Source organism: Phascolarctos cinereus, unplaced genomic scaffold (assembly GCF_003287225.1).
Source record: "Phascolarctos cinereus isolate Bilbo 61053 unplaced genomic scaffold, phaCin_HiC Scaffold_726;HRSCAF=1367, whole genome shotgun sequence".
NCBI classification, from domain to species: Eukaryota; Metazoa; Chordata; class Mammalia; order Diprotodontia; family Phascolarctidae; genus Phascolarctos; species Phascolarctos cinereus.
The window spans coordinates 252,027,510-252,040,391 of record NW_027556098.1 but is presented as its reverse complement, the minus strand read 5'-3'; the positions used below and the strand labels follow the sequence as shown (position 1 = coordinate 252,040,391).

The 12,882-nt window shown below is 38.9% G+C and overlaps 1 protein-coding gene across 2 annotated transcripts in view; it reads right to left on the bottom strand.

The window, feature by feature from the left end:
* The window catches only part of SLC7A1 (solute carrier family 7 member 1), a 68,816-nt gene that overhangs the window by 6,116 nt on the left and 49,818 nt on the right, over nt 1-12,882 (bottom strand). For both annotated transcript variants that reach the window (XM_020997171.2, XM_020997170.2), the window contains 6 exons: nt 10,320-10,542; nt 9,415-9,554; nt 6,469-6,571; nt 3,725-3,942; nt 3,023-3,189; nt 1,736-1,844 (listed from right to left, as the gene is read on the bottom strand). In XM_020997171.2, coding sequence (XP_020852830.1) covers nt 1,736-1,844; nt 3,023-3,189; nt 3,725-3,942; nt 6,469-6,571; nt 9,415-9,554; nt 10,320-10,542 — 960 coding nt within the window. The remainder of the gene's footprint in view (nt 1-1,735; nt 1,845-3,022; nt 3,190-3,724; nt 3,943-6,468; nt 6,572-9,414; nt 9,555-10,319; nt 10,543-12,882) is intronic.

Below are 12,882 nucleotides of genomic sequence, written 5' to 3'. Positions count from 1 at the left end.
CATCATTGCGCTAAGTAGTGAGCCCCTAAGATTAGCCAATCAACACATGTTTATTAAACAGCATGACATGCACGGTGTGGTGATGAACTCAATGACTCTTCCATTCAATTTCTCGAGCATTTCTTAAGGGCCTCCTATGTGCTCAGCACTGGTAGGTGCTGGGGATACAAAGGCAAAGGCAACATTGTCCCCACCCTTGAGGACCATTTTACTGAACGGCCGTCTGAATGTGCCTGTGTCAGACCCAGCAACAGGTTCCCCTCCACAAGTGTCCTCACTCTACCTAGCCATATGTCGAGCCCTACAGCCTCTAAGGCTATACAGACTTAGTAGCCAGCTGTTTCACTTCAGAGGGGCTGCAGATGTGTTTACAACAACTCACTAAGGATAAAAAATGCCCTCATATAAAACTCTTGGGTTAAAGGCTAGGGTACAGAACGTGTTTAATCTTGTGATACTGTACCAATGCTTTTACTTATGGGATTGGGGGGACCTTCACCTAAACATCTTTGGGGGGTGGGGAACAGAGTGGGGCAGTCTGGATTTGATGATTTCATATAGGGAATTTGCAGTATAGAAACGCCTTCTACCCTTGCAAATCGAAACTCAAACTCCTAGGACAAGTCTCCTAGGACACTGGAAAGTTAACTGACTTTCCAAGACAATGTTTCAGGAGGGACTTGAATTCAGATTCTCCTAACTGTAAAGCTATACAAACCAAGCCATCCTATGGGAGTCAACAAAGTGAGCCTACTTTATTCCCTTAGGGAACTGGCACCTATACCAGTTTATGATGAAATATTAAATAGCTCTCCTGACTCTGCACTTTGAGAATCGGTGACTATTGGGCTAGAATGAAAAGGAACAGAGAGCGGGCAAATGTCCCCTCGCTTGATTTTAATCAAGCCAGAGTCAAGAGCATCCATATTCTAGGCTACGGGAGAGATGATGAAGAAACATAACTTGTGCCACAAGCACAACAGAGAAAAGGGTAAGGAACAGCTTGGTTTTAAAAATTACCTGTTCTTTTGACCAATGCAGTTGGTGACGCCTAACTGACAACATCTCATGACAATAATGGTGCTTCTTGTCCATATCAGTGCCACTAACAGCCAGCAAGTGGCTGAATAGCTCTAAGCTGTGACTTCCCCCGTACAGGGTGGGGAAGGGGTTACCCCACTCCAACCAGATCTAACGTAGACCAACCTCCACTTTATGGTACCTCACATGAAGTCATCATGGTCACTCCCAACAACTTCCATTCAGGTCCACCATCCTCCCCTCCTAGACCTGTGGCCACAACCTACATTTATCAAATAAGTTGGCTGGGATTCTGGATACAGTCCCGTGGAAATGTTTCTTTTCTAAGTGAAATTCACCAACTTGTATGTAGTTCAAGCTAATAACCTTGGCCTCATTAGCAACTGAGATAAGCGGCCTGGGTTATAAAATGCAAAGTATCCCATAAGAAAATCCCACTAGAAATTCATTTGCTTTAGAGAAAATTGCTGAATGAATCTTTTTTTAAACATTTTATTATGAAATATGGGAAGTCTCTAATAAATCAAGTTTCTTACTGAAAACAGCAGGAGATAGAAAAAGCAACGTAGCATTAGAGGCCTTGGGACAAAGAAGCAGAGAATATTCAAGAGGGCTCAGCTCCCTCCAGAAAGAGGAAACATGGAAATAAAAGATGTTTGACATGATAAAGGGAAGTCTCAGGACTCCCACCTACCTATCAACATCCACACAGCAAACCGGAGCCAGGTACCACCATCCAGCTGCATCATGAGATAGACGTTCACAAAAATGCTTAAAATAGGAAGTAAGGGTAAGAAGGGCACCTGCAAAGAAACGAGGGTAGGTTTAAGGACTGGCTCGGCTGAACATCTCTGCAGGGCCTGGAGACACCCAAATTCCCAAGGGATTGTTCCTTACAGAGGGAAATCTAGAACTATGAGAAGGGAAAACACCCACACTATTCTACAAGGGCAAAATTCCACAGGAGTGGGTACCACAGCGGAGAATGTGGCCATCAGCCTTCATAATTAACTCTAATTTCCACTTTTGCTGAAAGAAAGGCTTAATACAAGAAAAAGATTTCTAGTAATTAAATCTACCCAATATTGGACTGCACTGCCTTGTGAGGTGGTGGGTTCCCCTCAACAGAAGTGTTCAAGCAAAGGCTAGATGACCACCTGGGACTGTCTATTGTAGAGGGGATGCTTATTTTAAGTATAGATTGGAATAGATGGTCTGAGGTCTTTTCTAGCTTTGATGGTCTGTGGTCCTATGGATGATAATGATCTCTACCAGCCTCCTCATAGGGGATCCCCACATACCCACCACCCTGTTCCTAAAGACCTCAGGAACTATCTTCTATCTCTTAATGAGACATTGTTAACAGGCTGAGGGCTCACGGTGCCAAACAAGTTCATATACACTAATGAATGAAAGAGAAAGCATTACTTTGTATAATTACCTTCTATTACATGCTTGCTATATATCAAACACTGTGTTAAGTGCTAGGGATACATATACATATATATGTATATTTTTTTTTTTAAAAAAGAGAAAGTCCTTGCTTTCATACAACTTATATTCTAATAAGGCAACACATATAGGAGAGAGATGACCAATAAAGTGAATTTTGTAGGAGGAGGCAAGGGGATGTAAAAGGTAAAGGAGAAGGGGTACATGTGGAAGTAAGCAGATGGTAAGACGGCCCGGATGACTGGATGGGTGGGATGGGAAACAGAAAGACGATCTAGTGTCAAGAGCCGGCCAATAGATTTAGCTGTCTACATAAGCTAGTTAGTACACACTCAGTCCCCAATCTCACAAGTGTCATTCACCCTGAAAAATGGCTAGCAGTGGCCACCACAATTGAACATACTCCTAGGAGAGTACACAGAGCAGCCGGTACAATATAATACTGTAGTCTTGTCAAAATGGTAGTTCCCACAGTCACCAATCTTCCAAATAATCTTTCTGTAGAAAATATCTGGAATCAGGTGCTTACCTTAAACGACAGTTTGGTTTTGCTCTCAGGCTGCCTCCAAATGAGGACGGTGATGACGAAGCAGAGGAAAACAGACCCTACGAGGACGACAATCACCCATGGGGTCCCCTGCTCGAGTTCCTTTTTAGCAAGAACAGTGACGATGCAGAAGATGATAATATGAATACCTGAAGAGAATAAAATGGAAGGCATTAAATAAATTGAACTAAAAATAATCATTCGCCCAGCTCTCTAAGACTAACATCAGACATTCTCCATCTCCCCTCAGAAGAAATGGTTATTTTCAGTGGGCAAGGCATACTTTTTTCCATTTTGTTCTCTTAATATGACTATTAAAATACTGCACCAAAATCATAATCACCTTAGGCAAGCAGCAAGGTGCCTTCTCATCACCCCTCAGATTTGCCAGAAACCATAAAAATGCCAAAAGTGCTTGCAAAAGCTTACTGAGACACAATGTGGTACAGTGGGGGGAAAAGCACAGAACTCAAGGGTCCAAAAATTTAGGTTCAAGTTCTTGGTCTGACACTCAGTAGTTATGTGAACACCAACAGGCATGCTACTTCCACTCTCTGAGCCTCGATTTCCTGGCAAACCTCATGCTATCCACTTCACAGGAAAGACTCTCTAAAAACCTACAGAAGCGAGTTATCATTATCTGCTATTATTTAACAATGTTGGTGCCCTACGTAAAGACATTACCTATGAGGCTGGTTGAGACATTCACAATAAACCCGGAGAGTTTAGAAGGTTCTGTGTTCTTTGGGCATAATATGGCTTTTAGAGAACATTTCTCCACTTCGGGCAAAAATCCTGTTTGAGAATCACTGGTGCTCACTACTTCATTCTGATCCACAAGATCTAGTTCTTCTGTTGTTCTGGCCATCTGGTATACTAAGTTGGGCTGCTCTGGTTGGTACCTACAAAAGAATAACACTGTTACTACCATGACCTTCTTTCTATAATTAGGTCAAAGGGGGAAAATTAGTTTCAACTCTTTAACTCCCAAAATGCCACAAAAATTACTTTACTCTCCTAGCTGCTAAGACCAAGCTGTGAGATGGTGCACCGGTGCACTGGAGAGAGTCAGGAAAACTTGAGTTCAAATCTGGCTTCAAAACTTACTGTGACTCTGGGTAAGTCACTTGCCTCTCTCAACCTCAGTTTCCCAATCTATAAAATGGGGGGGAATAATAGCACCAACATCCCAGGGTTGTTGTGAGAAGAAAATGAGATAATATTTATAAAACAATCTGCAATTCTCAAAGCTGCATATACTTGAAATCAGTCTGATAGAAATTAGGCTTAGACCAACACCTTACACTATATTCCACTTTAATATGGAAAATATTGTATCCTCTATATTATACTATAAAAATACCATGTAAAAATTAGCATACTATAAAAATTTGAAGAGCAATTGATCATTTACAGCCATGGGTAGGAGATGCATTTTTAACCAAAAACAGGAACAGTCAATTACTAAATTACAAAATACAAATACAAATTACAAAAATACATACACATTTGATGACATGAAACTGAAAAGTTTCTATATGGTATAGACAAAATTAATGCTCCTAGAATAAGAGAAGTGATTGAATGAGGGGAGGATCTTTTTTTTTAATCAAATTTCTCTAAGGGTTTGGTATCTAAGATATATAAACAATTAATAAGTATATTAAGACTAATGGAGCAGCAAGGTGGAATACAAATAGAGCATTTGGGCCTGACGTCAGGAAGACCTGAGTTCAAATCCAGCCTCAGACACTTATTAGCTGTGTGATCCTAGGCAAATGACTTAAACTCTGTTTGCCTCAATTTCCTCAACTATAAAATGGAGATAATAATAGCACCTACCTCCAGGGGTTGTTGTGAGGATCAAATGAAGATAATAACTGTAAAGCACCTGCCACATAGTAGGCACTTAATAAATGTTAGCTCTTACCATTATCATCATTAAAAGCCAAAGAATATGAGCAAACAGGTCAAAAGAATTGCCAACTATGTACAACCACATGAAAAAATGCTCCAAATTATTAATAAGAGAAATGTAAATCAAAACAACCCCAAAGGTTTCACCTCACACCCTGCAAAGTGGCAAAAATGATATAAAATAGCAATAATCAGTGTTGTGTGATGATAGGCACACTAAGTAAGGCATTGTTGGAGCTGTGAAATGGTACAATCATTTTGGAAAGCAATTTGGAATTATACATAGTGACTAAGATGTCCTTTGAACCAGAAACTCCATTACTGGTTCCATTAGCCCAAGGAAACTACAGATAAGAAAGTCCCTCAAAATACCAAATTATTTATAGCAGCACTTTTTTGTGAAAGCAAAGAATCAGAAACAAAGTAGATGCCCATTGATTGGGGAATTGCAAAACAAAGTGTGGTACATGGATGTAAAGGAATATTACTATGATGTATGAGATGAAAATGGGAGAAGCATGCAAAGATCTATGCAACTGATGCAAACTGAAATAAGCAGAACCAAGAAAATGACATATACAATAATGACAACAATGTAAATGGAGAGAACAGCCACACCAAAAACACCAAAATGTAGTAAAATTGTAAAAGATCAAGCATGATTTGAATGAAGAGATATGAGAAGACACCCCTTTATGGAGGTGAAATATCTACAGGTGTTAGACATTGCACATTTTCAGACTTCTTCAGTGCATTGATAAATTGTGTTGATTTTTTCCTCTTTTTGTGTTTAAAAAATACTATTTGTTATATGAGATAGCTCTCTGGGAGGAGGTTAGGAAGAAATGATGGGGGAAGTTATCATGTAAAACATAAAAGATATCAATAAAAACTAATTATGCGTATACACATTTATATATAGATATTACACATATACACTGGCTAGGCCGTAAGAAAATCCTTGCTGCAGGACTTCTGCTAATTTAGAAGTCCTGTCTCCTGCCCACTTCTGTCCATACTCTCTCCCAGCTCACTCCGGTAATGGAATATTTTCTGCCAAAGCCTTCCTTTTGAAACAAAGTGGGCAATATAACACCATAGTTCTAAGAGATGTATTATACAATGCTCAAATGTATCTGTGACTTCATTGATGTGGACATGACCCCAGTGATGCAGATCACAAGTCATGCAGGTTTGCCCATTCTGTGAAACTTCTGTCCATGCCTGCTAAGCTTGCCATAGTATGTATGTCACCCCAAGTTCTGAGGGCCTTCTTCATTTTTTTCTTGACATCAAGAGGATACCAATGGAGCACACAGCCAACTAGGCATCATTTTTGCCACATGACTGGGATTATTATTTACCTTTGTCATGGGTTTTTGTCACTGTCTAATTTCCAGTTATAGGAAAGCCTACCCTTCCTACACAGATTGGGAATCAGGCTGTCTTCATTTGTTCCCATGATAGACAGCTAGTGATTAGTGCATAAAGAAAAAAGAGAAAATTCATACCGTAAGACCAACACGCAGGCTGCCACCAAAGAATATGCTAGAAGAGTTCCAATGGACATCAGGTCAACCAGGTCTTTCAGGTCAAAGAGAAAGGCCATCACAGCTGGAAGGGAATTAGAAACCAGCATTTGATGAAGTCAGAGATACAGACTGTTAAACTACCACCCAGCTACACATGCCACAAAGACCTAATTTCCTATTCAAAGACCATGGGACAGAACATGTTTTGTCTCTCTGTGGGCTGCTCTCAGAACAATAAGTAATGACCAGAAAGACCAGAAGTCGTATTACAAATTGCCAAACTAAAAAGCAAACAAACCATAGTGCAGGATAATCACTGGGGCGTGATTTTTACCCAAGAAAAGCCTAATGTTATATAGCACCATCATCAGTTTCTTCAATAGCATCCTTTCTTCCAGTTCAACTGCAAAAGATATTTGATGAACAGTCTATGTTCTCCACTAAGGCAGATTTCCTTAAGATACCAGGGGAAACTAAGGAAGGTCCCTCAGTATGTTGAGTGGAGCCTCCCTCTTGTGGTTAAAAAAAGGACAAGAGTTGCCAATTGTGGATACAGATCATTGAAAGGATCACAGATCTACCAGAGGATAAGTATACAGGTTCTCTAGAAACATTCAGACTAAAATTAAATTAAATTAAATTAATTAAATTCTATGTATATTCTTAGAAGAAGTTCTTAGAGAGGAAGACTGGTATCATGAGAATACTCAAGTAGATCCATCATCTCAATCTGGATACTTCTGGTAATATACATCAAAACCCACCCACGCCTTCCATCTTGTGCAATTCTATGTCCTTTAATGCTCACTGTGTTCTATGCTCCCTACAGGGGCTACAGCCCAACCCCAATTTTCCCCGACGTCCTGAGGATACTAATGGAGCTCTTGGGTGGTCACCCCTCTAACATCTCCTGAAGTCCCTAACTGCTCATATGTTGTAGCCTGGTCATACCCACCATTTCTCCATGTAACATACATTTCCAGTTCTCTGGGGACTTGTGTTTTATGTCTCCTAAACATACAACAACACTGGCAGAATATTGAGAATATAGTTGTCCAAATGAAAAGCCAAATTCGTGATAAAGCCTATTGATTTTATAAATTTTTGAAAGAATGGGTATGCAGTTATTTGAAATATTTTGTATGTATTTATTTATATTTTAATTATACATGGATATATTTTAAGTAGTATGCCTCACTACTTTTGGCCAATTGATCAAGAAGATTTGTTGAAAAGGGATGGTCTAGTTGAGGAGTGGGGAACCATTGGCCTCTAGGCCACAGGTTCCCCACCCCTGATCTAGTTGGGTTTTTTTTACTTCATTTTATGGTTGCTATACATTTGTAACAATGCCTAGTTTTTAAAAAAAAAACACATACTACTCCAATATATGTATATGCAATTAAAATATAAATATCTCAGCATTTATTATCTCACTGGGCCTCAGTTTCCTTATCTGTAAAATGAATATATTAAACTGGGAGATTACCAGGGTCTTTTACTGAGCTACAATTTACCTCACTATTTTTGGCCAAGTGATCAAAATGTGTTGAAAAGGGACAGTTTAGCGGTTTTTTTTTAAACTTTCACTTTGTGGTTGCTCTAAATTTTTAACTATAATGCCCACTTTAAAAGTGAGATTAAAGCGACTTGTCTAAAGTCACACAGCTATTTAAATGACAGAGACAGAGCTAGAAATTAGGGTTAGTGACTGACTCCCTGAGACTTAGTACTAGTAGTAACAAAAGAATTACAAATGGCCTTCTGTGCTGTTAAAACTATCACCAAGTTAAACATACCACAAATACCTAAACTCCTACTCTAAGAACTATGAAATCAACAAATGCTGACCAGAAAACAAACAAAACAGAATGACAGAAAATTGTTTTGGTGAATGGCATGTTTTACTACTTCCCCATAAAGCTTTTCCCTTATTTCCCTCTCCACAAGAAGGAAATTAAGCCTGATCCAATAAACAGTACATATGATCAAATTAAGTACTCTCCAAAGTAAGCAAAATAGCAATGTCTCTTCCTCCATTTCTACTCATCAGGCAATTCTTTAAGTTAACTGGTAGGTCCTTTAACATTTCTATCTACCTTGTTCATATTTGTAATCTATTCCTGAAGACCTAGTCCTGCCCACTTACAAAGGAGTTAAAAAGAATGAGATCAAGGTATTAATTGCATGATAGACTGGTTTTCTTATATTAAACACCTTAAATCCTATAACAGACATGCCCATACTAACAATATTTAGAGAATAACTCATTCATTTGAGGATTTTTGCTCATTAATGAGAACTCAACTTATCACTATGACTGCAGACATTATCACTTTCAAATTTTGCAGAAATCTGGCATGAGAACTCCAGATTTCCTATCACCTTGTATCTGTCAAGTTTCCTTCCTGTTTTGACTTAGACATATTCTTCTTGATGGGGTCTGAAATTCCTTACAAGTTCTGAGCCAAGATAACTTCAAAAGTAATACTTCCTAAACTGAGATGACCTCTTACTGTCCACATCCCCAGGGATACACTTGGCACCTATAACACAACAACAGTTCCAAAGGGGAAATATCCTTTTCTTCAGTGAGTTCATGGTCTATAATACACATAAACCAAATGTCTGGTTTATACAGTTAAAGAGGAAATCACCTGGCCAAAAGATCAACATGGAATCAACTGACTAAGAGGAGGGGTGAAAGGTTTCAGAAGAAGAAAATGTGTTTTGGGTTCTCCTGACTGAATATTGAAAAATAAGTCACAATTGTCTGATGAATCTCACCAAAGAAAGACTCATTTCTGTGTACTCAGTTTCAACTGTAAGAACATTTCTGCCTGCCCATGAGGTACAAGTCGTTTCTTTCGGAAATAACCACACCACTGACTTTTACTCTCTTACAGATCTTTTCCTAATTCTTACCAGCAATGGCACCAGAAGTTAATGTTGCTATAATTGGAGTTTTGGTCCTTTCACTGATTTTGGCTAAAAATTTAAACAGTAGTCCATCTTCAGCCATTGCATAAATGACTCGAGGCATGGGAAACATGGAACCTAAAAGACTAGATATTAGGGGGGAAAAAGGCAAAATTCATCAGGCTATAATTATAGTGAGCTCATCAAGAATAAAGCAATAGCACTGGAAACAAAGACACATAATTGATCCATTTCCCTCCCCCCATCTCTTAACCCCCCAACTCTCAGTCATGAGACCGTCTTTTAAGTACGGGTCAAACAGAAAATTAACAATACTCTAATATTTCACTTCCATTATTTCACCACTATGAGTACTCCTTCTGGGGCACATTGTGACATTTCTCCAAATGGTCTTTAATAGCTGTTATGCATGATTGTATATGTATAACCTATACCAGACTGCTTGCTATCTTGGGGAGGGGGGAGGAGAGGGAGAAAAATCTGTAACTCAAAATTTTACAAAAATGAATGTTGAAAGCTGTCTTTACATGTAATTGGGGGAAAAAATAAAATACCATTAAGGAAAAAAAAGGATTTATTATGGCCAAGATATTTATCACCAGATAGCTAACCTGCTAATGAATGTCTCCAAACTTAGCTAGGCTGTCCCTTAACTAAAAGACCAGCCTCATATTCAAAGTCTTTCTAGTTTCATAACATCTAACTAAGATTTGCATTCTGTCGATACAACCTTCAAGAACAGAGTCAAACAAAAAATAAATACATATCACTCATTGTTGAATAACTGGAATAATCTGACATAGACTAGCATTTGATCTAGATGCCATTTTCATGTAAGGGCAATTCTTTATTTGTTTTTTAAAAACATTTTTAACTAAATCAAAACTCACCTGGTAGAAAGAGCACAGAGAGAGCCAACAGCCACAGCATACTTTGCCCCTTCCCAGCCCACATGCTTAAATGCATCAGGCAATGGGCTATTAACATCCAGGCAGAAGTAAGGCATCATGAGAGTAAGAGCAGCTGATACCCCAAAGTAAGCTACAAAGCAGATCAAGAGGGATGCGACAATTCCCACAGGGATAGCTTTCTGAGGATTCTTTACTTCTTCACCTATTAAAAAAAGAAGAGAAAGAAATATGCCACAAAGAAAGGATATCACAGCCCAAAATAGCAAACTTCTAACACCTAGACCTTCAAATGCAAATAAAAAATGGACCAAATAATAACTCACACATTTGTAGACTACTTTTAAAATTTCAGAAAGTATATTCCTCATAACCCGATGAAGAAGACATTATCCAAATTTTATTGGTATTAGCCAAATTTTAAGATGGGTAAAATGAGGCTCAGAAAGGATTAGTGATAATATCACCATAGATTCAGAGCTAGAAGGAACCTTACTGATCATCTCATCCAACCCCTTAGGCCAAGAAAGGTGACTTTGCCAAATTCACACAGATTAAAAGACCAGAATCCAAATCCATTACGTCTGAATCCATTGTTGTTTCTACTGTACAACTGCCCAAGCTAGAGTCAGTGCCAAGACTGAAACTCCTGTTTCCTAAGTCCAGGCTCAGCGCTCTCTCTACTCCCTATGTGGTCACATCCTAGTCTGTCCAAATGCATTCACAAATTCAGGCAAAGAGACTCCCAAAGTATTTATGGATACTAACAGACTAAGCCCTTATGACTCTTCCTGTGATTTCACTGGAATGTGAAACTCTCAGTAAGGACACTCCCTTCACCAACATAGATTTACAATTGTTCGGCAATTTATAGCCTTAAATAATGTGGAATTATAGATACACAAGAATCTCTACTAAGCCTTCCTTACCTATAAAACAGACAAGTATGAAACCATCCTTCCTCTTCTCCTCCTCCACTAAAGTCATTACCTTCTTACACCCTGGAAACTGGTTTCCGGCTTTGTTATTTGAAACTGCTCTTTCCAAGGCTATCAGTGCGTCCCCATTTGCCAAATGCAAAGGACTTCTCAGCATTTATCCTTCCCTGACCTCTAAGTAACTTAGCATTCATCCAACCCCTTCTTGAAGAGGGAGGGAGGATCTAAGGAGCACAAACAGTAGCCAGGGGACATGAGTTCTTGTCTAAATTCTGCTGCTAGATCCACGTGACCTGGGAAAGCCACTCCATCTCTCAAGGTCTCAGGTTCAGTATCTATAAAAATGATTATTTATCACTGAGTTGTTTCAGTCATCTCCGACTCTTCCCTACCCATTTGGGGTTTTCTTGGTAGAAATACTGGAGTGGTGTTTGTCATTTCCTTTTCCAGCTGATTTTACAGATGAGGAAAACTAAGGCAATCAGAGTGAAGTGACTTACCCAGGGTGACATAGCTATTAAGTGTCTGAGGCCAGATTTGAACTCAAGTCCTCCTGACTCCAGGAGTAGAGCTTTATCCGCTGACTACATGATTTATAACACCTCTATAGCTCTGCTATTTTACAATTCTTTCTTGGCAATGTACTCCATATACTCCTACCACTACACATGCCTCCTCATCTCCATTTCCTTAAGTGCTGTGATAGGAATGCACTTTTTTCTCCCTCCCACTAAAGGATCCTTGGCTTCTTCTGAGATATAGTCTTTTCCAAGTGGCTTGCATGGCTTCAACAAGCAGTTCTATCCACTGATTCCCAAATCCAAGAACTCGAACCCTGATCTTTTTCATGAGCGTTAGTCCCACATTTCCAACTCCTTGCTGGAACTCTCCAGCTGGATGTCTTCAAACCCACCATGATGAAACCTCATTTTTCCCTTCAATAAATTCCTAACCCTGAGAGTCTCCTTATTGGTGGGAACATGAATCCTATACTTAATCATGGAGTCATTCCTCTCTCAAATCCAATCAACAGGGCTTGTCAACTCTCCACTACTATGAATTATTAACAATTCTATCTTACGGTATTATAGATCAATATTAACAATATCAATTATTAATAATGTGTCTCTTCTTTTTCATTTCCTGAACCTTAGTTTAAAGTCCCATCACCTCATATCTAACTAGTACCCCTGCCTCCAAGCTCAATCTTTTTTAATTAATCAATCAATAAACATTTATTAAACATGTACTATGTGCCAGGCACTTTGCTAAGCTAATAGGAGACCAGATTTATATTATGCCTATCTATATTTACATTATATTTATATTATACCTAGCTATAACCATGGTTCCCAACCTGGGAGTTTTGGACCCACAGGAGTTTCAGTTAATACAAGGAGTCCATTTCATTAAACGACTCAATATAATGAATAAGTAGGCAACTCTGTAGACTAAGTCTCATACAAATGTATTTTATAACTTCTATACAACATTGAAATGTACTTTAATATTTTTAATTCACTACAACGTAAGAAAACAAATCACACTTCAGTTAAGACCAAGCTCTGAGTAAATACTCCCTCCCAGGAAGTCTCCCATTCAAGAAC